Here is a 24,018-nt window from a genome sequence, read left to right as displayed (position 1 = left end):
TTCTTCATAGACGAGACCTCCGAGGAGATCATCTTTTCGAAGTACCAAGTTCAAGACGAAGCAGCGGTAGACCTACCTCGTGAGCTCAGCTCGGAAGAACTCGTAAACCTGGTTGTGGAAAAGGCAGCCGTAGACACTACTGAACTACGACGGAAAGGTGCTGTGAAAGTGAACTTGCGTGTGGCGACCTTCAACGACCTAGTTCTTGAACCAGCGCGTCGAAAACACTCAGGATCACGATCTTCGACGGAAGAGGTGAGCCTCGTTTTGAAAGCTTTTCAGCTGCAACAGGAACAGATGCTTCAACAAAACCAAATAATGACATCTCTTATAAGCTCTCTGAATGCTGAGAGACCGACACCTAATTTCGTAGAACCTGATGCTTTCGACGGTGTGTCTTCAAATCCAGAAAGTTGGCTTGATTTCTACGAATATGCCGCTGGAAAAAACAAGTGGCTCTCTGATGAGGCTAAAATCACCAACATGCGCGTTTACTTGAGAGGTGTTGCGCGAAAGTGGTATGAAACATGCATTCTGGAAGACAGTGACGACTCTTGGAGCCAGTGGAGGAAAAAGTTTTTGACTGCATTCCGAAGCAATCCAGTAGAAAGATGGAACACGGCGCTTAATTTCAAGTCTGAGCAAAGCTGCCTTGTCGAGTACTTCTTTGAGAAACGCCGTCTTTTAAAGCTGGCGGAGCCTTTGCTTCCATCTACGGCCGTAGTTGCCTTAATAATGCATGGATTGCACACTAACGTGTTGAAGCAAGTGCAAATACTGTCACCAAAGACTCTAGATGACCTCCTCGCGTGTCTTCAGAACATACCATCAGCTTCGGAAACAAGCATAACCGCCGAGTCAAGCAGCTGTTTCAGTCGGAGTAAATCGGACTGGTCAAGCCACCAGAAGCGCATCACGCATCCAGGCGGGCTTCCAGCAGCTGTGACCGGCACCCGGCCCCTTCCGAAGATAACCGCCAACTTGGCAATGGGCGAAGAGAGTCGTTTCAGTGGCAGGAAGAAGCCTATCGTCGCCGAGAGGATCCTGGGAACGGTGAAGTGGTTTAATGTCAAGAACGGCTATGGCTTCATCAACCGCAACGACACTCACGAGGACATCTTCGTCCACCAGACGGCCATCACGCGCAACAACCCACAGAAGTTGCTGCGCAGCGTTGGCGAAGGTGAGACCGTCGAGTTTGACGTCGTGGTCGGCGATAAGGGCTGCGAGGCAGCCAATGTGACCGGACCCGATGGTGAGCCTGTTCAGGGTAGCCCGTACGCGGCCGACAGGCGCCCGTTCCGACCCCGCTGGATTCCACGTCGCAATCAACGAAGGCGCGGGCCGGCGTCAAGGCGTGGCCGAGGGGAAGATCGAAGGGAGGAAGCAGGAAACCGAGACTCATCGCGGTCACTGCCACCGCACCAGGACCAGAGCGACCCGGCTCCTAGACGGTGGATCATGGACGGCGTGGGGAGGCCCTACCCTTGGCGATACAACCAGCGTTTCAGAGGAGTGCCACGAGCACCTCCGCGAGCCCCACCACCGCCACCGCTTCCACCGCAGCGTTTCATTGTCGATGAGCCACGGCCAGCGTACGCCGAAGAGGAGGTTTTCAACGAACCCCCACCCCGGCGCCCTCCACGGCGGTTCCGTGGCCGCTATTTTCGTCGGCGACGTGGCCGCTCGCGAAGCAACATGGAAGCAGTAGGACAAAACGGCTCTGGTGGTGGCCGTTTTCAGAGCAACCTGGAAATGACAGGACGGAACAGCTCCGGAAGAAATCTCGAAGAAGGAGTACGGGGAGGTAACGGCGGAAGTGGCAACAGGAGCCAGGAGGACTTCCAGGACAGAGGGAGTGCCCCTTCGTGGCAACGACCTCCTCCGATGTACCGACACCCAAGGTCCCACCGACGCAGAACGAAGTCACCATCCAAGAAGGCCGGGGCCCGTAATCGACGCGAGAACGAGGCGAGCAGCGGCGGAGACTCATTGGAGAGCGTGCAAAGCACTGAGAAGGAGCCTATTTCACCAGAAGAACCAGGACACTCGGCACCGACGGCTCCACCGCCGTCATCACCACCACCGCCACCACACGACGGCTTTTGGCGTACCTACAACAAGTTGGTCAAGAGGTTTACGTGGCCTCACATGAAGAAAGACGTTAGTCAGTACGTTCGTTCATGCCATGTGTGTCAAGTACACAAAGTCAAGTATAAACAGCCTACGGACACCATGATACTACCTTGCCACTCGAACGTGCCTTTTGAAGTAGTTCACCTGGATTTCGCCGAACTTAACAAGAAACGGGAAGGAGTCAGAAAAACGCAAGCTTTTCTGCTGGCCATAGATGAATGCACCAGGATGGTCGCGGCACGAGCAGGAAAAGAAGATGCAAATAGTGTCATAACCCTTCCCGCTTTCTTTCCACAGTACGCTTCTACAGGAGAGACCCCTATTCTGCAGGCAGACCGTGAGTTGGGACTCTTGGAAAACCTCAAGATTGTCGAGGAGAGGCAACAAAAATCACAGGAGGAGAGGTACCGAAAACGAATGAAAAAGAATTTCGACAAGAGGCATCGAGCAGACATGCCAGACATTCAAGTCACCGACCTCGTACTAGTGAGAAAAGGAATAAGAGATTCCAGTGCCAAATTTTATGGGCCTTACTCTGTGACCAAGACAGCCACCCAGAACGGAATTTTGAAGACTGTCTGGTACACTGGTGAACGTGGATCTGTTGAATGTGCTTCAATTGGGAATGTCTTCAAGTATTACCCCAGGAGGGGTAATTAAAAGAAAGCGGGAAGGGTGAAGCGGTATGAGCCTTTGGACAGAAGATGAAGAAGCGCGAGGGCCGGGGCAGGAAGGAAGAGGAGGATGAAGTGAAAAAATAAAGCAGATTAAGATGGACGCCAGTTCCATACTGAAGCTTTAATGCTGTTCCGTTATTTTAAGTAGGAACACTACAAACCTCATCACCAAGGATCAGACATACCCAATTCCCCACATTGAGGAACGCGTCGAGAGGGTAAGCAGCGCGCAATTTATCTCAACGCTAGACCTAGTGAGAGGTTACTGGCAGGTGCCGCTCACCGAGAGGGCGAGCCGGTATGCTGCATTTATTTTACCATTGGGGACATTCCGTCCTAAAGTGTTGAGTTTCGGCCTAAAGAACGCGCCTTACTGTTTTTCAAACTTAATGGATAAGGTTTTGCGGGGTCAAGAGGACTTCGCATTGCCTTACTTGGACGACGTCGCCGTGTTTTCCTCGTCCTGGCCAGAACACTTGGCGCATTTGAGAGCAGTACTGACACGCCTACGCGAAGCAGGTTTAACGGTAAAGGCGCCCAAGTGTCAGCTAGCACAAGCGGAGGTACTCTATCTCGGGCATGTTATCGGTCGAGGGCATCGCCGTCCCTCTGAAATGAAAGTGGCAGCTATCCGAGACTTTCCCCCGCCCCGAACGAAAACCGATATTCGAGCTTTTCTTGGAATAGCTGGTTACTATCGTAAGTACATCCCTAGATATTCCGACATTGCCAGCACTCTTGAGACGCGTTGCGCAAGACCGAGCCCCAAATGGTCGACTGGGATGAGGAGACAGAAAAGGCTTTCCGCGTTTTGAAAGCGGCCTTGTCGAGCCAACCTTTGCTTAGTTCACCGGACTACTCGAGGCCTTTCATAGTCCAATGCGACGCTAGTGATAGAGGCATGGGGGCAGTTCTTAGTCAAAGGGATGAGGGGGATCAAGAGCATCCCGTCCTCTATGTTAGCCGGAAACTCACCCTTCGCGAGCAGGTTTACAGCACTAGCGAAAAGGAATGTGCGTGCTTGGTTTGGGCAGTCCAGAAACTGGCTTGTTATATTGCCGGAAGCAAGTTCATTGTGGAAGTGGACCACTGTCCTCTCACCTGGCTACAGACCATGTCCTGTAAGAACGGCCGCCTGCTGCGTTGGAGCCTCGTTTTGCAACAATATACGTTTGAAATACGCTACAAAAAGGGTGTACTCCATGGCAACGCTGATGGCTTAAGTCGATGCCCTGACGCGAGAGGATGTCTCGAGAACTCTGGCATTTTTTTTCTGACCTAGACAAGAGCTAGTGATTGTTTTTTTACTCTTTTAGGTGTACTTATTTGAAAACGTTGAAGACACGGCTATCCAGGGTTTCGGGTTCGGTGTGCTTCCAGTGTTGTTGTTTTGTGTCACCTTAAAGTGTGAGTAACATTTTGAGTAAATTGTGTATTTCCTTTAATATCAGTTAAAGGGGAAAATTGCCTGGTGGAGTTTGGCGGAATTGTCCGGCGCTCACCGGCTGAGTAGTTGTGTTTTCAAGTGCGTATGTGATGTCTGTTGAGCCCACAATGAAGCAGGTGTTGCCCTCTACTTCATCAAAGATGGTCGTCACCAAACCGACTGCCGGCGCTGATCTCTCCGGACAGTGGCTGCAAACCTCAGCCCATCGAGATCTTCACCCCCCCCCCCCGCGCGAGAGACTGTTACGACCGGCCCTAGGGAACCAAGCAAGAAGAGTTTGGGGGAGAACCGGTTCTTGACCGACGGTGTCGTCCACCCCCACCTCCCCATTCAGGCTCCTCCTCTCGCCGGGAGAACTCCGGAATCTGCTGTGCGTTCGTGACCATGTTTGGCAACATTTTAGGGCGCCGTGACCATATATGGACATCGTGTTAGGTTGTGCCACTCTATGTGTTGTGAGAGGTGTTTCCCCCTCCCTCGTGGCCGAGGTGCCGGGGACACCGTATTGGCTGACGATGCGGACAAGGCACCCAGTGTCAACAACGTGGCGCTATAAAATGCCGAAGACGTTTTGTATCACACTCACTCTTCTCTCTTTGGATCAGTTAATCACTTCTCTACATGTAAATAAATCTCTGTTGTTCGTTCGGGTGCTTCTTCTCGCTGAATTGTCGGACGATGGATCCTGCGACGGGGCCAGCTACCGAAAACGAGACCGGCAGGAACCGGAGTCCCAACAGCACATAGCAAAACCTTCAAGGCCCCTGTTTTTATCTGCCAATAAAATAACTGTGCATATTGATGGTATACCTGTAAAAGCGCTCGTTCATACTGGTGCTGCCGTGTCTGTGCTAAATGTTGAACTGTGCCGCAAGTTGAAGAAGCTTACGCTGCCGCTTTCCGATGTCTCTCTCCGCACGGCCACTGCCCATCACACCCAACCTTCTGTGGCGTGCACAGCTCGACTGGTCATGCAAAATATTTTGTATGTAGTCGAATTCGTTGTGTTTCCCCCATATTTGCACGATATCATCTTAGGCTGGGACTTCCTCTGCTCTGATCATGCGGTCGTTCACTGTGCACGTTCCGAACTAGAGTTGTCGACGATGTGTGAACTGCCCCTGTGTGAAGCGCCGACGTATGAAAGACCTTCTATCAAGCCGCTATCTTCCCGAGTGGCCGCGGACACTCACATCCCTCCTCTATCCTGTGTTCTTGTGCCACTAGTCTGCGATGACGCACCCTCTGTCGCTGCCGTCTTTATCCCCTTTGACGCCTTCGGCTCTCGCAAAAGCTTCCTTCTCCCGTTTGCATTATCACCATAGAAAACTCACGTGGCTTCATTTATATAACGAAATTTCTTCCTTCCCCAGCCGTATTATTTCTTGGCGAAGTCCTCGGTCACCTTGAGGAAATTGATCTTGTTTCATCCAGTCACCTACCTGATGACTTGCCATCGTCTCACTTAAACACCATTACCTTTGATACCGCTCCCACTTTATCTCCGGAGGCTTTATTCCCATCGATTGACCCTAAACTTCTTGCTGCTCAGCGCACCCAACTCGTGGCTCTACTCGGTCACTTCAAGATGTCGTTTGACCATAGCCAACCTTCATTGGGTCGCACGTCTGTTATCTTTCACAAAATCGACACTGGTAGCCATGCACCTTTGCGGCAGCAACCATATCGAGTTTCTCATGGTGAACGCAGTGCCATTGATGATCAGGTGAACGATATGCTTCGACATGGCGAATACAACCTTCAAGCAGCCTTTGGGCCTCTCCGGTTGTACTGGTGAAAAAAAAAAGAATGACAGCATCAGATTTTGCATTGATTACAGGCGTCCTAATAAGATCACGAGAAAAGATGTTTATCCGCTGCCCAGAATCGATGACGCCCTCGATTGCCTGCAAGGAGCAGAGTTCTTTTCTTCTTCAGACCTTCGATACGGCTACTGGCATGTCCCTATGAATAAAGCAGACCGTTCCAAGACTACATTTGTAACGCCTGACGGATTGTACGAGTTTATCGTGAGGCCATTCGGCCTCTGTAATGCGCCTGTCACTTTCGTGCGTCTCATGGACAACATCCTTAGAGGCTTCAAATGGAACACATGCCTGTGCTATTTGGATGACGTCATCGCTTTCTCAAAAGACTTTGACTATCACCTCAGCAGCCTCACAAGCGTCCTGACTTGTCTTCCGGATGCTGGACCGCAGCTGAATTTGAAGAAATGCCACTTCGCTGCCCGTCAGCTTACCATCTTAAGGCATGTTGTTAGCAAGCATGTTGTCCGTCCTGATCTAGCCAAGCTCCGTGCTGTCGCCGACTTTCCCAGGCTGGCTACACTAAAAGAACTCTGCAGCTTCATTGACCTCTGCTCATATTTTCGTCATTTTGTGCGCGATTTCGCCACCATAATCGCACCCCTGATGCAGCTACTTGCCGACAACCAAGACATCTTGGCGTGGTCCCCAGCATGCGACGAAGCATTCGCCTCTTTACGCCATCTTTTGACATCACTACCTATCCTACGCCAATTTGATCCAGACGCTCCAATCAAAATTCATACGAATGCTAGTAGAGTTGGCCTCGGCGCTATTCTTAGCGTAAATCTGGCTTCAATGAGTATGTTGTATTCTACGCTAGTCGCACCCTCACTAAAGCGGAAAAGAAGTATTTAGTCACCGACAAAGAATGCCTTGCCATTGTTTGGCAATCTTGAAATGCGGACCTTATGTATATGGCCGCCCATTTGACGTCGTGACTGATCATTACGCATTGTGGTTGTTGTCATTAAAAGACCCATCTGGTCGCCTAGCTGGCTGGGCACTATTTCTCTAAGATTACGACATTCGTGTAATTTGTCGCTAAGGCTGCGAGCATTTGGACGCCGACGCTCTTTCTCGCTCGCCACTTCCTCACGAATATTTTACAGCGTCTATTTGCAGCTATGGATGTACTTCACTTTAACATGCCGACATGTCTGCTGAAGAACGCCAAAATCCATGAATAGCATCTTAGAGTACCTGTCTCAGACGTCTCCACGTATCGACAACCGTTTACTTCGATGAACTGCTCGCCATTTTACCCTCCATGACAGTCTTATGTACTGGCAAAACTATCTATGTGATGGCTGCAAATGGTTGCTGGTAGTGCCTCGCCACCTACGTTCTGACGTTTGTGCCTCCTTCCACGCCGATCTGCAATGGGCCCATGCAGGTGTAGTGAAGATGTATGCTCGCCTACGAATTTGATATTACTGGCGCGGAATGTACCGCTTTGTTAGGCGGTGTGTCCGCTCATGTTCCTTGTGCCAACGCCGGAAGAACTCCCCTCGCACAACCACAGGGCCACTCCAGCCACTGTCTTGTCCTTCTCGACCTTTCGGCCGCAAATCGACTTGTACGGTCTCCTACCATACACACCAAATGGAAACCGCTGGGTCATCATAGCCGTGGACCACCTTACGCCCCACGCCGAAACTTCGGTGCTTCCCGAAGCCACTGCGCGTGAAGTCGGCTTGTTCATTCTGCACAACCTCGTCCTTTGGCATGGTGCACCCCACGAGCTTCTGAGTGACCGTGGGCGTTCCTACTTGTCGGAAGCTGTAAAAGCCCTCCTACACGAACTCAACATCGTACACCGAACAACCATCGCATATCACCCCCAAACCATAGGAATGACCGAGCGATTCAATCGCACGCTGGGTGACATGCTCTTTATGTATGTTTCCAATGACCATACAAATGCGACCGTATACTTCCATTCGTTACTTACGTTTACAGCAGTGCAATTCAATCGACAACTGGATTCTCCCCGTTCTTCCTTCTTTATGGTCGGGAACCTTTATCGTTCTAGGACACTATCTTTCTGTACCGCCCAAACCATTCAGAATCGACGACTTTGGCAGAAGCTGCCACATATGTCGAAGAATGTCAGCCGCTCGCACGTTCGCTTACTACGCACGATCAGGCTCGCCAGAAGCACGCCCATGACCGACACTCATCCCCTTAGTCATACACGCCTGGAACAATCGTGTGGCTCCGCGTGCCATCGTCTGCCCTAAGCCTTTGCTCTAAGTTTATACCCAAGTATGACGGTCCATACGGGATCCTGCGCCAGACATCACCAGTTAACTACTTGGTTGAACCTATTAGCCACCTACAGATCAATGGCGCCGCGGGCGCGGGACTGTGCACGTCGACCGACTAAACTTTCACTACGACCCACGAGTCCTGTCTGTGTCACAGGTCGCCAGGATGGCTCCTTTCGCATCGGGGAGTCAATATAGGGACAAATATAGGCCCGGTTATAGAAACGACGAAGGAGACGTTTGTTGTGGCGAAGGCTCGTGCTACTGCAGCTGCTGCTGAAATCACTGGCTGCTGTCTAGCTGCTGTTAGGCCTATTAAACGGTTGCTTCACCCCGGCGTGGCATCTAACAGCATTCTTACATGTGGATTAATGTACGTTGGCCAATGGCAGGTTAACAGCCAAGCACTATAACCACTGCAGCAGTCTGCGTGCTGAGCTGTCTTGTTTGGCAAGACACATATGTAGCTTGCAATAGCTAGGCTTTGATTTGTTCAGCTTGTCTAATGTAGAATAAAACTTCTGGCACTGTTAGTATAAACCATGGATGTAAAACCTATGTTGCCAATGGTTGCTAAAATCTGTCAGCATGGAGGTACAAAACAGCATATTAGTTTGTTTTTCTGATGTTTTATTTTGTTAGATGTATTACCAACCATCTTAAAAGCATATTTCTAGGACTGTGGGCCAGTCGTTTTATATTTCAAGCCTTTGCTTCAGCTGATGAACCGGTGCTCAATATTATTGAAGCCACATGTCAAGCAAGAAGATATGTGCTTTTATTCGCAAGGCTACCCCATAAGAAGTAATAATCATAATAAGATCTGAGGTTTTACATCTAAATACCACAATGTAATTGAGGGATGCCATGTTAAAAGGCTTCAGAATTTTCGATTACCTGGGGTGTTTTTTAATGTGCATTGGCGTTGCCCAGTACACAGCCCTCTAGCATTTTACTGCCATCAAACTCGTGACTTTCGAGTTAGCACTTGAGCATTGTAACCACTACGCGACTGTGGCGGACTCCACGAAAAGTAAATGACCAACTTCACTTTGTCAAGCTATCATTAAACTTTTTGAAGACATTCTTAAAAAAACTTGGGGTTTAAATTATGGCATCAAATTTGCCTCTTTGACTGTAAAAAGGTCCTTCAAGTTTCCAGTCATCAGCGAGAACTTTGGTGTCATAGTAAAAAAAAGTGGTGAAAGGTTTATTCTAAGAACTTCAGCAGGAAGGCTGGCCAGACGGTACTTCCTGGGGCAGTAGAAGTTTGCAAATGCAGTAGTGTGTTCTCCTTCAGAAAGATTCGCAAGCCTGGTACTCTTTCCATTTCTTTTTTCTACGTACGTAAATGTATGATATGTGTACTGTAAGGTATTGTGAATTGTAAAGTGCTGTGTATTGTAAATTGCTGTGTACTATGTTTAAAGCACTGTTTTTGCCATTACTTCTATTACTTTTTTATGTGAGGAAGACTTGCCCTTAAAGCGCAAATCTTTACGTGTACCGTGAGGCCTGGGATCTCCATGAAATAGTGTTTTGTGTACTATGTCCTTATGTAACTACTGGTCATAGCTGGTCACAATACTATAGCGGAGACCAACTTACAATAGAAGATAGGAATGCTCCAATTGTGCACCTGGGCTTGTTTTGTATGGAATGGCATACATTTTACATCACTGAGAAAGAGAAGTATTCAGGGTCGTGGTCAGTCACAGTCCATGGTAGGTGTTGGAAGTTTAATGTTCCTGCAAAGTAAGGTTCCTACAGAATGAGCTGAAGATTTTCAAAGTAGATCCCTTTGGCATTATTCTCTTCATAGATAACATCTTCATAAATGCTAGGATTTGTTTCATTTAGTTTTGCATGGCAAGTTAGTTTTCCTTTGTGTAGTGTCATTTATTATGTAGCAGGTGCAATTGTGAAAATAATAGGTTTACGTGAATGTGACATTATCTTCGATGATGAGCCCTACCTTATGCGACGAGTAGTACTGGTTTTTCTGTCGTACTAGTTCCTTATGACTTTTCGCAGATGTATACATAGGGGATTTTATGACAATTTTAAAGGTGGGCTGTATGTAATAATTTTGTGATATGTGGAATAATTTAGATGTCTTGAGATAAACTTGATAATCATGTATAGTTTTTCATCTGTATTGTTTTTCACAATGTTTATTATTTTTTTCTCTGTTAAACATCATTGATTAGCTTGCTGCCAATATATACCTGTTACTAGCTCTACTACTTGTTTTTGGGCGATGGCCCATGAAATATTTGCAAGCAATTTGTATTTGCTGTATGAGTTATAAAATTCAAATCCTGATGGGACAAGAAGTCACTTATGGCCAATTAGGTGCATTTACTGGTGCTATTACTTTGCTTTCACTTTTTCATGGCCCTATTATCATTATTTAATTTTGATGCACAAGAAACACGAAAACAAGCAAATGAGAATGGAACAGGCTCACAACCGCCACCTAACAGGGCACAATGCGGGTTCGCCTTGTTGGATCAGTGGCTCGGTTGCTCGGCTGCTAACTCAAAGGCCGCGGGTTCCATACCAGCCACGGCGGTCACATTTCCATGGAGGCGAAATGGTAGAGGCCTGGGTAATATGCAATGTCAGTGCATGTCAAAGAACACTCAATGGTCGAAATGTCAAAGCCCTCCACTGTGGCATTTCCTATAAACATGTCGTGATTTTGGTATTTAAAACTCCACGTAATATTATTAGGGGCACAATGCCTGCCTTTAGTTGTGCAATATTTGCAAGCAATTTCAATTTGCTGTATCGGTAATGAAGTTGAAATGATGATGGCACAAGAAGTCACTAATGGCCAATTGGCTTGATTCACTGGTACTATTATTACTTTGCTTTCACTTTTTCATGGAATACAGGCAAGAAAGATAGGAGAAAGTGAGACCTAAGAAAGCCTGTGAAGCATTGACTAAAATTTTATGACTAGCCCAAAAGATATGACTACAGATAATGGAAAATTAAGTCCAAATAAAGATTGCAATAATGCTTGTGGTCACAAAGCACACAATCGTGCAGCGTCTATTTGGACTGTAAAATAAGCCAAATGAATGTGAGCATCCAGGCAGATAAGCTCGTTTTGTTTCTTCACTTATCATTAGTTTTCTACATTTTGCATTGACAAGCTTTGCCTGGACAGATTTCAGTCATCTCACATTCCAACGTGCCTTATACCTAATGAACTGCATGCTCTTGCAATTTAGTGGAGAGTGAAGGTTCACTACATATAATTGGTGGTGATAGCAGACCTTTAGCTGAAGGGCTATTTGAATTGATTGCCTCAATATTCTCGGCGGTCAGCCTAATGAGCATGTAGAACACAAACATTCTGCAGAAAACCTATTTGCTACTTACAGATCTTACTGTGACAACCTTAAGCTGTTTGATAGTTTGGATGATTCATAAGCACAATAAGTTCTAAAAGTTCAACGATGCACTCATGCTGATTTAATGTGCCCATAGTAGAACTAGTGTGACAATCACGCTACCAGCATACCTGCTGAGAGAAAGTGGGTAAAATATCTTTCATGTCTATGAATAAATTTGGACAGTGAGGTCTGGGACTTCTGAAGTGACACCATATCGATAATCTGTATTGTGACTTGGAAGACCGCGAACGGTTGGAAGGGGGGGGGGGGGAATCATAACAGAGATCTTTGTCACGAATGGGTGGAAGGAGGACAGGTTTGCAGCGCATTCGGTTGTGGCATGAAATATTGTGATCCAGTTGGCACAACCTGAACAGTTGTCCGCATAAGAACTAGTGGGGGCTTGGTACAATTATTCAGAGATGAATGATTGAGAAAAGTATTGGTCTGTGATTGGCGTAATTCTACTGCCTCCTCTCGCGAAGAAGATAATTAACGATATAGCGCGCTGCGAAGTGCGACACCACTATATACCGAATGGTGGACAGTATATTGGACTTTGTACCCACAGAATGCAACTCCTACAGTTCCTGAAGCTGAGCCCATAATTGGCTAGCTTACCGAATCTTGATTATCCAACATTAAGAATTGAGCAAAATTTTCAAATTGTCAACTTTTAGGGGGCAATTAGCCGACTATGCAGAAAACAAACAAACAACGATGTTTTTTATTTATTTATTTACGTGGGCAAGTCGCAGCAGCAATTGACGGCCTATCCACATTCAATGCTTTATATGAGAATCGTTTCGGCAACTGTAAAGGGATAAGTGTGCACCACCTTTTAGCGCTTCGCGTTCTACTCCCCGTAGTCGGGAAGCGACATAGGAGGCCTAGGGCAACTTACAATGCCGTGCAGTTAAATATCCACCGTCCGACTGTACTTTACGTTCCTGACTTTCCGACTTTCTCCAGAAATCATTGCCATAGGTGATTGTTCTGGGACATAATTGAGGAGAGCACTGTCACGCAAACACTTTGGTTGCGATCAATGCAATGCCGCCCACATAAGATTTTTTTAAATAACAGTCAACGTGTAACCGTCGCTGCTGCACGGCACAAATCCGGATCGTGTTTGGCGCATAAGTCAGCCAAATCAGGATCTATGAAGCAGATCGGCTCGTAATCACAACTATGAGTGATCGCGTAGCAGCACCTGCTTTGCGCCGATCGCGATCAACCAGATGTTGCAGCAGTATGACAACATCGGACTACTAAGAACATCCGTGATTCAGCGACAGCAGCTGCAACATCAGAAAAGTTGAAAGAGCTGGTTCGTTCACTCGTATCCATCTGAATATGTGACTGTGAGCCTCGCAACTCATTATCATGGCAAGCTGTAATTCTGCTGAATTGCTTGGTGTTTGGATGGACACACACCGTATGCGAAGTATAAGTCGTCAAAAAAAAAAACCTGCTCACTGCTGCTTTTATTACCTGCTTCCTGTGAGTAAAATATTTAGTAATAATTCACGGTCAGTCTGCACAGCAACACAAAGTTGTGAAGACTGACCGTGAAAGATTATGATAGGTGCTGCAAAGGGCTCCGGAAATTTTGACCATCTTGTGTTCCTTAATGGACACTGATATCGCACAGTGCGTGAGCCTCAATCATTTCCCCTCCATCAAAATGCGACCGCCGCGGCCGTAATCAAACCTGCGACCTTCGGGTCAGCAGCCGAGCACCATAAACACTGCTCCACCACGGCGCGCACCAGTCTCAATGAACGGTTGACTAGAAAAACGACGCATACAGGGGCGATCAAAATTAGTTCTGAAGCCATGGAGTATCATATATGTATGTTAGTGCAACTCAGAAACCTTTAGATTACCCCTCTACATTAGAGCACAGTCTTATAAAGAAGTTCAGAAGCAGGCCCTTATAAACAGCCATAATACTGCTCTCAGAAGTTTATCAATAGTGGTGAAAAGGGCGGCTGATGAAACTTTTTTGGATCAATGACGGTCGTACAACATATTCTGGAGGCAGGACCTGCTGAAATGGTACCTGACAATGTCCCTAATTCTGGATTGTTTGTTATTCTGAACACCAAGAAGCTGTTAAACAGGTGTCAGTAACTGCTAAGGTCTAGGTCAAGTCGCATGCATTGTCACAGATGCAAAGCCCCCCATCCCTCAATGACACCGAATAAAACAATGAACCTCAATGAACTGCTTGTTTCCAATTACCAAAAACCGAGATATCGAGAAGGCATTCCAAGAGACCGAAATTCATTCTATTTTCTGTAGTTCAATGCCATTCATATCAGCCAAAACAATAAAACTGAAATCATGTGTAAAATGACACATGATTCGCATTACACATGTACCATCAATTTGAATCACTGTCAACTGCTTTCGTGCTCATGGCGACTACAATATTCATTCCCTCTTACCTAATGCTTGTGATATGACATATAGTGGTTACATTTAATCCGAAGAAGTCATGTAGGTAGGTTAACTACTGATGGGCGTGAAACATTCAATGAAGGACTGAACATAAATGATTGATGAGAGTTGCATGAATTATTTTTTAAAAAGCAGTGACAGAACACCTTTGAAGACTGGAAGAAGCATGTAGAATGTGCAACAAGAAAATAAATCGCAGTTTTGGGGATGCACTGGTGGTGCACAGAAACAGACAAGTGTAAGTGCTTTGAATTTTCTGCTGAATCTGCACTCAAATATTTATACTAAGCCCAGCTGCAGCCTGACCTGACACAGAATGTATACAGCCTAAGGCTGCTTTCTAAATTTTCAACCTTTTTGGCTCTGTCATGGCAAATCCTCTCACTGTCACGGCAAATCCTTTGTTTCAATGCTTCTTGGCTTTGGGCTATTCCTGAGGGTGACAAGTTACTGGACAAGGATTGGGGCACCATGAAAACCATGGTGCCCACACGTAGTCCTGCTTTGCTGCACCATACATTCGCACCGAATGCAAATTAAGATAGATTGAGAATTTAAAAAAGCAGAGAATGTGCAGAGCGGTTAGACAATTGTGCAAATTCAGCTGCATCACTTACACTGGTAGCTATTAAATCTCAAGTAGAGTAGCTACTAATACTAATGCTGCCATAGCATGCCATTTATTTATCATAGATTTGACGCATATTCTCCCCGTCTTGTGGACAGACTCAACGATTAATTGCTCTAAAACCGGATCCGGGGAGACCACAACAAGTTAGGTTAGCATGTAAATTGTTGAGCGACTGAAATCATAGTTGCTGACCGAGTACTATGGCACTACTACCCAGCTGAAGACAACCCATCAGGTTTATTGACTAGGCATGTATTTGTAAGGGTGGAATATGCATGTACCTAGTGGAGTGGACTTAATGGTTGCCACAGTGAAAATTAATCTAATCTACAGGGCCACATGTGAGCATGCAGATCATCAAAAAATAAGGGAATACTTGCAAGATTTACTTATTGAAAGAACAAAACAGCCTAATATCCTTGGCCTAAGAAGCAAATTTGAGCTTGTTGGTGAAACATTAGGAAACAAACAGTGAAGGTAATAAAAGGACACAGGAAAGGAACGTACACAGCACTGAGTGCGTTCCCTTCCTGTATACCTGTCTTTACACTGTGCTGCGGAAATTTCTGTGGTAAATACCTGCACATTCATCTATGTGTGTTTATGCCATTGTACTCAAAAACTGCACAGTGAAACCGCCCAAGTGAAACCGCCCACTTCACCACCCAAATTCCCTCTGAAACCACCTACCTGCACGAAGAAAGTTCTCCACCCGCCGGACATCCCCCCTCCAAGTTAAATGTCACCAGCCACCCGCTTTTAGCCCGAGCCTGGCACACTACCTGGCAACCTTGGCCCTCTCTGACGTGAGCAACCACGGGACCGGATCGAGTGCTACAAAGGCAGCAAGGAATCGCCAACTGCTGGGGGCACAACACCGCCATACCTACGATGCTCGCAGCGCTTCAACAATTCCAGGTTTGTTATCTCACCTGCTAAAAAGAATTCAGAAGTGATGACATATGTATACTGGCGGTGTCGTGTCCCTACGACTTTAAGTGCCACGGAGTGGTGCCGTTGTGTCGCGATGCTCTTGTCCTCCATTTGCTGTGTGCAATTTCGTTATTACTATCCGGTGATGTTGAGGTTAACCCCGGACCCTCCCCTAGTACTGAACTTTTACCTGTCCTTGATGCTATCAAACAAATTGAAAGTGTTCAAGCCGCAATTCGTGTAGATCTTGAACAAATTAAATCAACACAGACTGCCCAAGAAAAACTTATAGCTGAGATTCTGAGCCGCTCCAACGCATTCGATTCATGCCAACTAAACCGAAGTACCACAACCGCTGTTAACGCTTTCGACTGACCAGAGCATTCCATCACTACCCTAAAAGCCACGAACATTGACACTAACAACCGTATGCGCCGAGACAACCTTCCTTTCTTTGGCATTGATGATTCCGATAAAGAACCTTGCAGCGATTCAGAGAACAAAATTCTAGACCTGTGAAAAAATACTCTATACCTAACCCTAAGCCCCAGCAATATAGAGCGTGCACATCGCCTTGGAAAATTTTCAACAAAAAATGCCCTCTAATAGTAAAACTGGCTCACTTCAAGACAAAAGAACACATATTGGCATGCGGGCGGAAGCTGAAATATACATGTTTCACAATAAGAGAAGATTTTGCCCCAAGTACGTGCCTTTCACGCTTTAAATTGTTAAAATTTGTTTAGCCCCCAAAATGCGCATTTAGGTTCAGCCTTGACAAACTACACGTAGGTAGCAAATGCTACTCTTACGATGCTGCATCTGATGAACACCCCTCAGCACCAAACAGAACTACACTAGCAGCCCCTGAAGATACCCTATCTGTACCACTCCAGTGAAGAAAAAGAAATACTGTCCTCTCTTCCTCCGAAAAACTGACCTGATTCCTTCCTTAACATTACCATGCTTTTCACCAACATCCCCAGCATAATACCAAAACGTGACGAACTCGAAAGTTTCATAAACAATACCGCAGCCGATATTATCTTGTTAACTGAAACATGGTTAAACAAGGACGTCAGTGACTGCGAAGTTTTTCATCCAACCCCAATTTAATAGTATATCGACGTGACCGACATGACAGGTGAGGTGGAGGAGTACTGATTGCTGTTAGGGACAGCTTATCATCCTCAGTAATTACTCACGATGACAACATTGAACTAACATGGGTATGCGTATACAGTACAATTGGCAAAATAGTGTTTGGAATATGTTACCGTTCCCCAGACAGTAGCCTCTCCTTTTGCAAGAAGTTGCGTTTTTCTCTAGAATCACCAATCTTCCTTTTTGGAGACTTTAATCATCCCAGCATAAATTGGTTGTTACTTTCAGTAGCCAACAAGTCACCATCTAGCGAACTCAAGCAATTTCTTGAATTTACTCTGGACTTTAATCTGCACCAAACAGTTACATGCCCTACGAGTGGCGACAGCACCCTACATTTCTTATTAACATTTAGCCCTGAAAACATAAAAACTGTGACTTTGCTCTCTTCCCTCAGCGACCATAGCCTCCTTCATATTAGCATTTCTTTGCCTATAAAAAAGAACGCCCCAACGCAAAAATTAATCACCAGTTACAAGAAAGCTAACTTCGATGCATTTAACCGCGAACTTGCACTCTTCTACGATGATTTTCGACAGTCATACACAGCCCGCTCGTTTAACACCCATTGGGAATTATATAAAAACACGATGCTAAACATAAAAAACACACATATTCCCATTATCCTTGTAAATACAGATACAAATAACCAGTGGTTTATGCAACGCCTCAAACGCCTACTTAACAAAAAAAATGCCTTTATCGGAAAGCAAAACTTCCTAATAACACCAGGGTTTGGGATCAGTACAAATTGGCTGCTAATGAAAACATTACGGAACTGAAAGCCTCTAAAGACAAATTCTTTTCCACTGACCTCTTATCAATCCTACAGTCTAACCCTCGTAAATTCTTTCAAATTATCTCCCCGTCAAATCGTCAAACACAACTCCAGCTGTCAAACGTAAAAAACGAATTAACCGAAACTGAAAAATGTGCTACAGTCCTCAACGACTTCTTTACGTCAGTAGTTTCACCTGCTCAACTTTAATTTTACCCAGTTACCACTCCACTTGCCGACCTGAATGCCTGATATCCAGGTTAATGTTGATGAAATATCTAAGTTAATAAACTCTCTCAAATTATCTTCCTCGGCCCATTGCGATCAAATCAGCAGCAAACTACTTAAAACACAATTTACCTGTCACATGCAATAGTAACCTTACTGTTCCAACAATCACTAAGCACTGGTGACGTTACCCACGATTGAAAGAAGGCACAAATCATTCCCATTCATAAGTCTGGAAACTAATCAAAAGCACCTAATTACCTCCCAATTTCGCTAACCAGGATACCATCCAAACTATTTGAACACATTATAGCAACCAATTTAATGAACTACCTGGAATCAATTACCTTTTAAGTGCAGCAGCATGGTTTCAGAAAACTATTGTCGTGCGAAACTCAGCTCTCAGGGTTCACCGATGATATCTTGCAACATATGAACGATCATCTACAAACTGACACCACCTTCCTTGACTTCTCGAAGGCCTTCGACCATGTCCCATACAATTACCTGCTTGCAAAATTATCTACTCTTGGAATCCCCCCGAAAATGATTATTTGGATAGAACATTTCTTACAAGGACGCGTACAATACACAACTGCCAGCTCTCATGACTCGCAAATTTCTAGTGTTACATCCGGTGTCCCCCCTGTTATTTTTAATCTACATCAATGACCTGCCATCTAACACAAAAACCGGACTTTGACTTTTCGCTGACGACTGCGTTGTCTACGATGCCATTCCCAAGCCTAGCAAATTCACTGATCTTCAAGAAGACATTGACACTATCGCTGCATGGTGTGGAAAGTGGCTCATGCCTCTTAACCTTAATAAGTGCCAATTCATGTCCTTTTCTCATAAATGCACCTTCGCGAATCACGCATACCATATCAATTCAAATGAAATAACTCGAACTGCTATAAGTATCTAGGTGTCCACTTGACATCGCCATTATCATGGGTCGTTCACATTGAAACAATATGCGCGCATGCTTCACGTACTCTTGGATTTTTGCGCCGAAGTCTCGGATCTGCATTGCACGCTATTGAAAAACTGGCATATCAGACATACGTTTGGTTTAAATTGGAATACGCTTCATATATCTGGCACCCCTCACAAGCATATTTCACCTACGAATTAGAATCTATTCACAATCGCGCTGCTCGCTTCATAACGTCAAACTACTCGCGTAAATCTAGTGTCACTGAACTCAAATGCACACTTGACCTTCCATGTCTCCAATCACGTCGAATCATCTCGCGTCTCTGCTTGCTTCATTCTTTCTCACCTACTTGCCATGCAACCTAGATTTTAACCCTCGCCCCGAATCTCTCCGTGCCTCAACCACGGCAAACCAATCGCATACATTCAGTGCTGCACATCATCGATGAAAAATTTTTTTCCCTCATACAATAACTCTGTAGAATACCCTCCCCGACAGTATTGGTTCGTCCACCGACCGCACGACTTTTCGCAAAAAAATAACAATGCATCTAGCCGAAATTTTTTTTCCTTGCTTGTTTCCTTTCTTAGAGATGTTTTTCCTCCCTTTCTTTGTCCTTTCTTCCTTTTTTGGCATTTTGTGTGATAAAGAGTCCCTCATATATTGTTTGCCCCCGCCGTATGTAATGCCTCCGGGCCTTTAAGGCTTCACTAAATGAAATGAAAAAAAAAACAGTTTCGGCACACAAGCTACACAAGAATGAAATGTTCTGGATCTATCATGTAGAGCACAAAGTATGTGTTGATGACTTTAAACACCTTTGGATTATAGATATTGTTACATAGTGCTTCTTTACATCCACCCTTACCGGTACCAAAGTGAACAGCTTCATCTTGATGACTCAATTAAAATAATTAATATGTACACATATACACTAAAAAGACCAAGTCGAGCAATATGTTGCAGATTTAACAGGATACTGGGTTGTCTGTGCTTGACAAGATAGTAACTAAATCATTAATGTTTGCTTTCTCTCAGAAAGATACGCAAAGACTGCAAATGGGCAATATGCTCCAGTGCCTGATGAGCTCGCAGCTGAGCAGCAAAGCTGTTTCAAGTCAACAATTAGACTTTGCAGGTCCATTGTATGTAAAGAAAAGTCAGCCAGCTGAGGTTACACTCAAAGTTTATATCCAACTGTTCACTTGTGCAACCAGAAAAACAGCTCACCATGAATTGCCAAGCAAAATTTCTGCATGTGTGTTCTTTCTAGGATTTCACAGGTTTTTACTATAGTCATTAAAAACCTAAGAACAAATAAAAGCTGAGCCCAAAGCACTGTGTTATTAAGGTTAAGAGGCATGAGCCACTTTCCACACCATGCAGCGATAGTGTCAATGTCTTCCTGAAGATCAGTGAAATCGCTAGGCTTGCGAATGGCATTGTAGACGACGCAGTCGTCAGCGAAAAGTCAAAGTCTGGTTTTTGTGTTAGATGGCACGTCATTGACGTACATTAAAAATAACAGGGGGGATAAGCCTGCTCTCTGGGGGACACCGGATGTAACACTAGAAATTCGCGAGTCATGAGAGCTGGCAGTTGTGTATTGTACGCGTCCTTGTAAGAAATATTCTATCCAAATAATCAGTTTACCATGACTGTGCAACAGTCGTGGTAAGTGACTTCCATTCTAACCATAAGCACTTTTTCACAGCTAATGAAAATGCTACACACATTAAAAATTTTAAGTATATCCTGCATACTGTAAGTCTAATGCTTGCCAAACAAGTGATACTGAAATCTTCATTAAAATTTGCGAAGTATTTCTGTTTTTGACAAAAAACCAGTGACATGAATATGTGTATTCGTGGGAAAATCAATGGAACACTGCACTGCGATATATAACACACACGAGTGGCGTAGCCAGAAATTTTTGGAGGGGAGAGTGTTCAACCATACTTTATGCATGTTTACGCATGCATTCGTATGTGTATGTGCATTATATGCAAGACGAATTGAAAAACATCAGGGAGAGGGGGGACACATCGTCTCCACACTACATCATGGCTACGCACCTGGCTCGCATTTGAAAAAAGAACGAGCATTGTAAGTTCTGTAGGACAACTGGAAACATCATAAACTCTTGATTTCCGTCTTTGCTCTTGATGCATCACATGCGGTGTAAGTTTATGTGTGCATTCATGGGTCAGAGCTGGTTGGAAAGACTTGTCACACATAGCATATCTAAGCAAGTGCTTGTAGAAAACAAGCTCCGCAGCCACTGAGACTATGCTGCTGGAGGTAGAAAAATGAAACCTCAACATGCAAGCATAAGGCTGGCCCTCTGCTGTGTGTCCAGCTAATTTCCTTTTTGGGTGTTCATTATTAGCATCTTCAGAGTGAATCAACTGTAACAGCGAAGTGCAAAGTGTTCAGGCTTTTATGTATGACCTCAGCAAGAAGTTGTGTAACTACATGGAGCTTGTGGACCACTTGGATCAGAGAGAGATCAGAGAGAATTGGATCAGAGAGAATCTTCTCAATCTGCCAGCTCTTTACCCTTTTCTATCATATGTTACTGTATTTAAAAATTGGGATATAACCGTGTTCACATAAACACAAATCTCGAGCTTTGTTATGTTAATGTTGATTCAGGTGTACGACAATAGTAGCTATAAGTTACGTGAAAAAGCATAATTTAGTGATGTTTAGTTTATTGATTGGCTCATGCCTTCAGCGTGCATCGATGCTCAACTAAGCAATGTTTTGATCTAGAAAACTGGTATTACAATGTTTTTTCTATGCAATACAGTATAATTGGTCTGTAATACATCTGTACATTTTGTTTAGCACAAATAGTGTGTGGTGAGAACCATATACCAGTGGCTAAGATAGAAAATCTGGAGGGACAGAATGATTTAATGTACAATCAGCAATTTCGGGATTGATGAAAAGGATGCTGCACTTTCCCGACATTACAAAGTAAATTAAGTTTTTTATAAGATGGGAAAGGACAAGAAGGGATGTTATACTTGGCTAAACCCTGCTGATACTGTTTAGGCTTATTTTATCCACTGAAGCAGAAAATAAGTGCAACGATGTTGTGGAGTAGTAGTACAATACTTTTCTTCAGAACAGGGTGGTTGTTAGAATAAAACTGCATGAAATAGCAAGGTTTCTTTCCATTTTTGTCTTTTAGGCTTTCAGCTTGGTATTTCAAGATGCTGCACTGTCACAGGGATGCCCTATACCTAGCTTATAAATTTTTATTGTGTAATGTTGAAAGATAGCATTGAGTCGTGCAAGTTGCCTGGTGCAAGTTGCCAGGTAGAATCAAACCAACCAAACCTAGCTTCATAGAATTAATTTGTTTGTTTATTGGCTTAGATACATTATATTGTCTCACACAAAAAGTCTCACACACTCTAAGTTGTGTTAGCCTGACTATGTTTTAATTAGTTCACTAGTTTATGCCCAATTCAAGCAGTTGGAGCTCAAAATCTGGTATTGTATAGTCTGCCTATAATTATCTTTATTACTGCTGATATTTATTGTTGGCATATACCTGAAGAAGTGAAACTGCATGTTCCACACTGTCTAAAGTGCAACATGCACAACTACAGAAGACTTGTTTGGCACTTTTTGTTACGCAAAATTTTAATTTACGCTATATGAGGTTGGGCAAAAAAGAACCATTTCTGCACAGTACACGCAGCCGGTCGGCACAACTTGTGGAGCTCACTCAGACTCATTCTATAAACATACTTTGCGCTTTCGAATCAATCGAAAGCACACTCACCAAACTTTTCCTGTGACGGACTCACGCTCACGAAAACTTTCTTCCACCGAACTCACTTGGACTCAAACTCACCAAAACGTTACTCACCAGAACTCACTCAGACTCAGGCTCACGGCTTCGCTTGAGTGTAACTGAGACCGAGTGAGTCGACTCACAAGTCCATTAGTCTTGAATTACCTTTTTCAAACCGGGTGTCTATGCTTATTAAGGCCAATATTTCACGTAATCAGTGCTCCACTTGGTGCCGATTGATATAATACTTTCAAATAAGGTTGAGTTATGAGTAAGGTCATTTTTCTTCAAAGAGCTGACAACATAAAATATATTTATCAAGAACTTCCCCGGAAAAGTTGGTGGGCAAGAAATTATTAAGACGATCGAGACAAGGGACTGCTTCGAACGAATACGGTTTATTGGAAGAAGTGAAGTAGCGCGCGCTCGCTCCAGGCAGCAGTCTTCCTTCTTCTTCTTCCGGCGTTTGATGATGATATTTTATAGGCTCCCGCCCGCCCAAGTAGAAATGTGATAGGCTCTCGCAGGCTATTTGAAACAACCTTTCATTGGGTATATGTGGTTCACCGATCTTCTTAAAAGCTCTTTTTTGCCTGTGCGAAGGAGACAATCTCTTGTTATTCCGTCTCGCCCAGGGTAGAGCTTTTCAATCCGGCACATTTTCCGAAATGTTCTTGGAGCCTTGTCCTCAACCAACACGATGTCACCCTGTGAGAGTGGTTTTGCTTGCCGTGTCTTGGCTTTGACCGTAGCTCCTATTTCCTTGATATATTCTTGATGCCATCTTTTCCACCAAGCGCGCACGAGTTTGCATCTGCGTCGCCATGCGTCTTCAATGTCACCGTTGTACAGCCTTGTTTGTCCGCCTTGAAGCTGTCGCCGTTCACCTATGATGTCTGCCGGCGTTAGTGGCATTGGCTCGTCAGGTTCTCCATATACGTAAGTCAATGGTCGATTGTTGAGTGTTCCTTCAAGTTCTGCTACAATAGTGCGTAGCTCCTCTACCGAAGCTGTGCTTTTCGATATTATTTTTCGCATCGACGTCTTCAAGCTTCTTATGAGGCGCTCGTAAAATCCTCCCCACCATGGCGCGTACTCGGCTATCGTTTTCCACTGAATTTGTTGGCCACTGCAGTAATTCTTTCAGACCTCGTTTTTAATTGTTTCGAGCATTCTGTTGATTTCCTTTCCAGCTTTTATAAATGTTTTGGCGTTGTCCGAGTAGATTACTGCTGGCATTCTCCGTCGAGCTGTAAATCGTCGGAATGCTTGTAGAAAACTTGACGATGACAAATTGTTGGTAA

The 24,018-nt window shown here is 44.9% G+C and overlaps 1 protein-coding gene across 1 annotated transcript; it reads left to right on the top strand.

Moving 5' to 3' along the window:
- Positions 1 to 466: 466 nt before the first annotated feature.
- Positions 467 to 5,355, top strand: LOC142786417 (uncharacterized). Its single transcript, XM_075884103.1, has 2 exons — positions 467 to 2,367; positions 5,299 to 5,355. Exons 1-2 carry the CDS (start codon positions 484 to 486, stop codon positions 5,353 to 5,355), a joined length of 1,941 nt encoding a protein of 646 aa, XP_075740218.1. The 5' UTR covers positions 467 to 483.
- Positions 5,356 to 24,018: the final 18,663 nt, after the last annotated feature.

This window comes from Rhipicephalus microplus, unplaced genomic scaffold, assembly GCF_043290135.1.
Source record: "Rhipicephalus microplus isolate Deutch F79 unplaced genomic scaffold, USDA_Rmic scaffold_23, whole genome shotgun sequence".
Lineage (NCBI taxonomy): Eukaryota > Metazoa > Arthropoda > Arachnida > Ixodida > Ixodidae > Rhipicephalus > Rhipicephalus microplus.
This window is presented reverse-complemented; position numbering and strand designations above follow the sequence as displayed.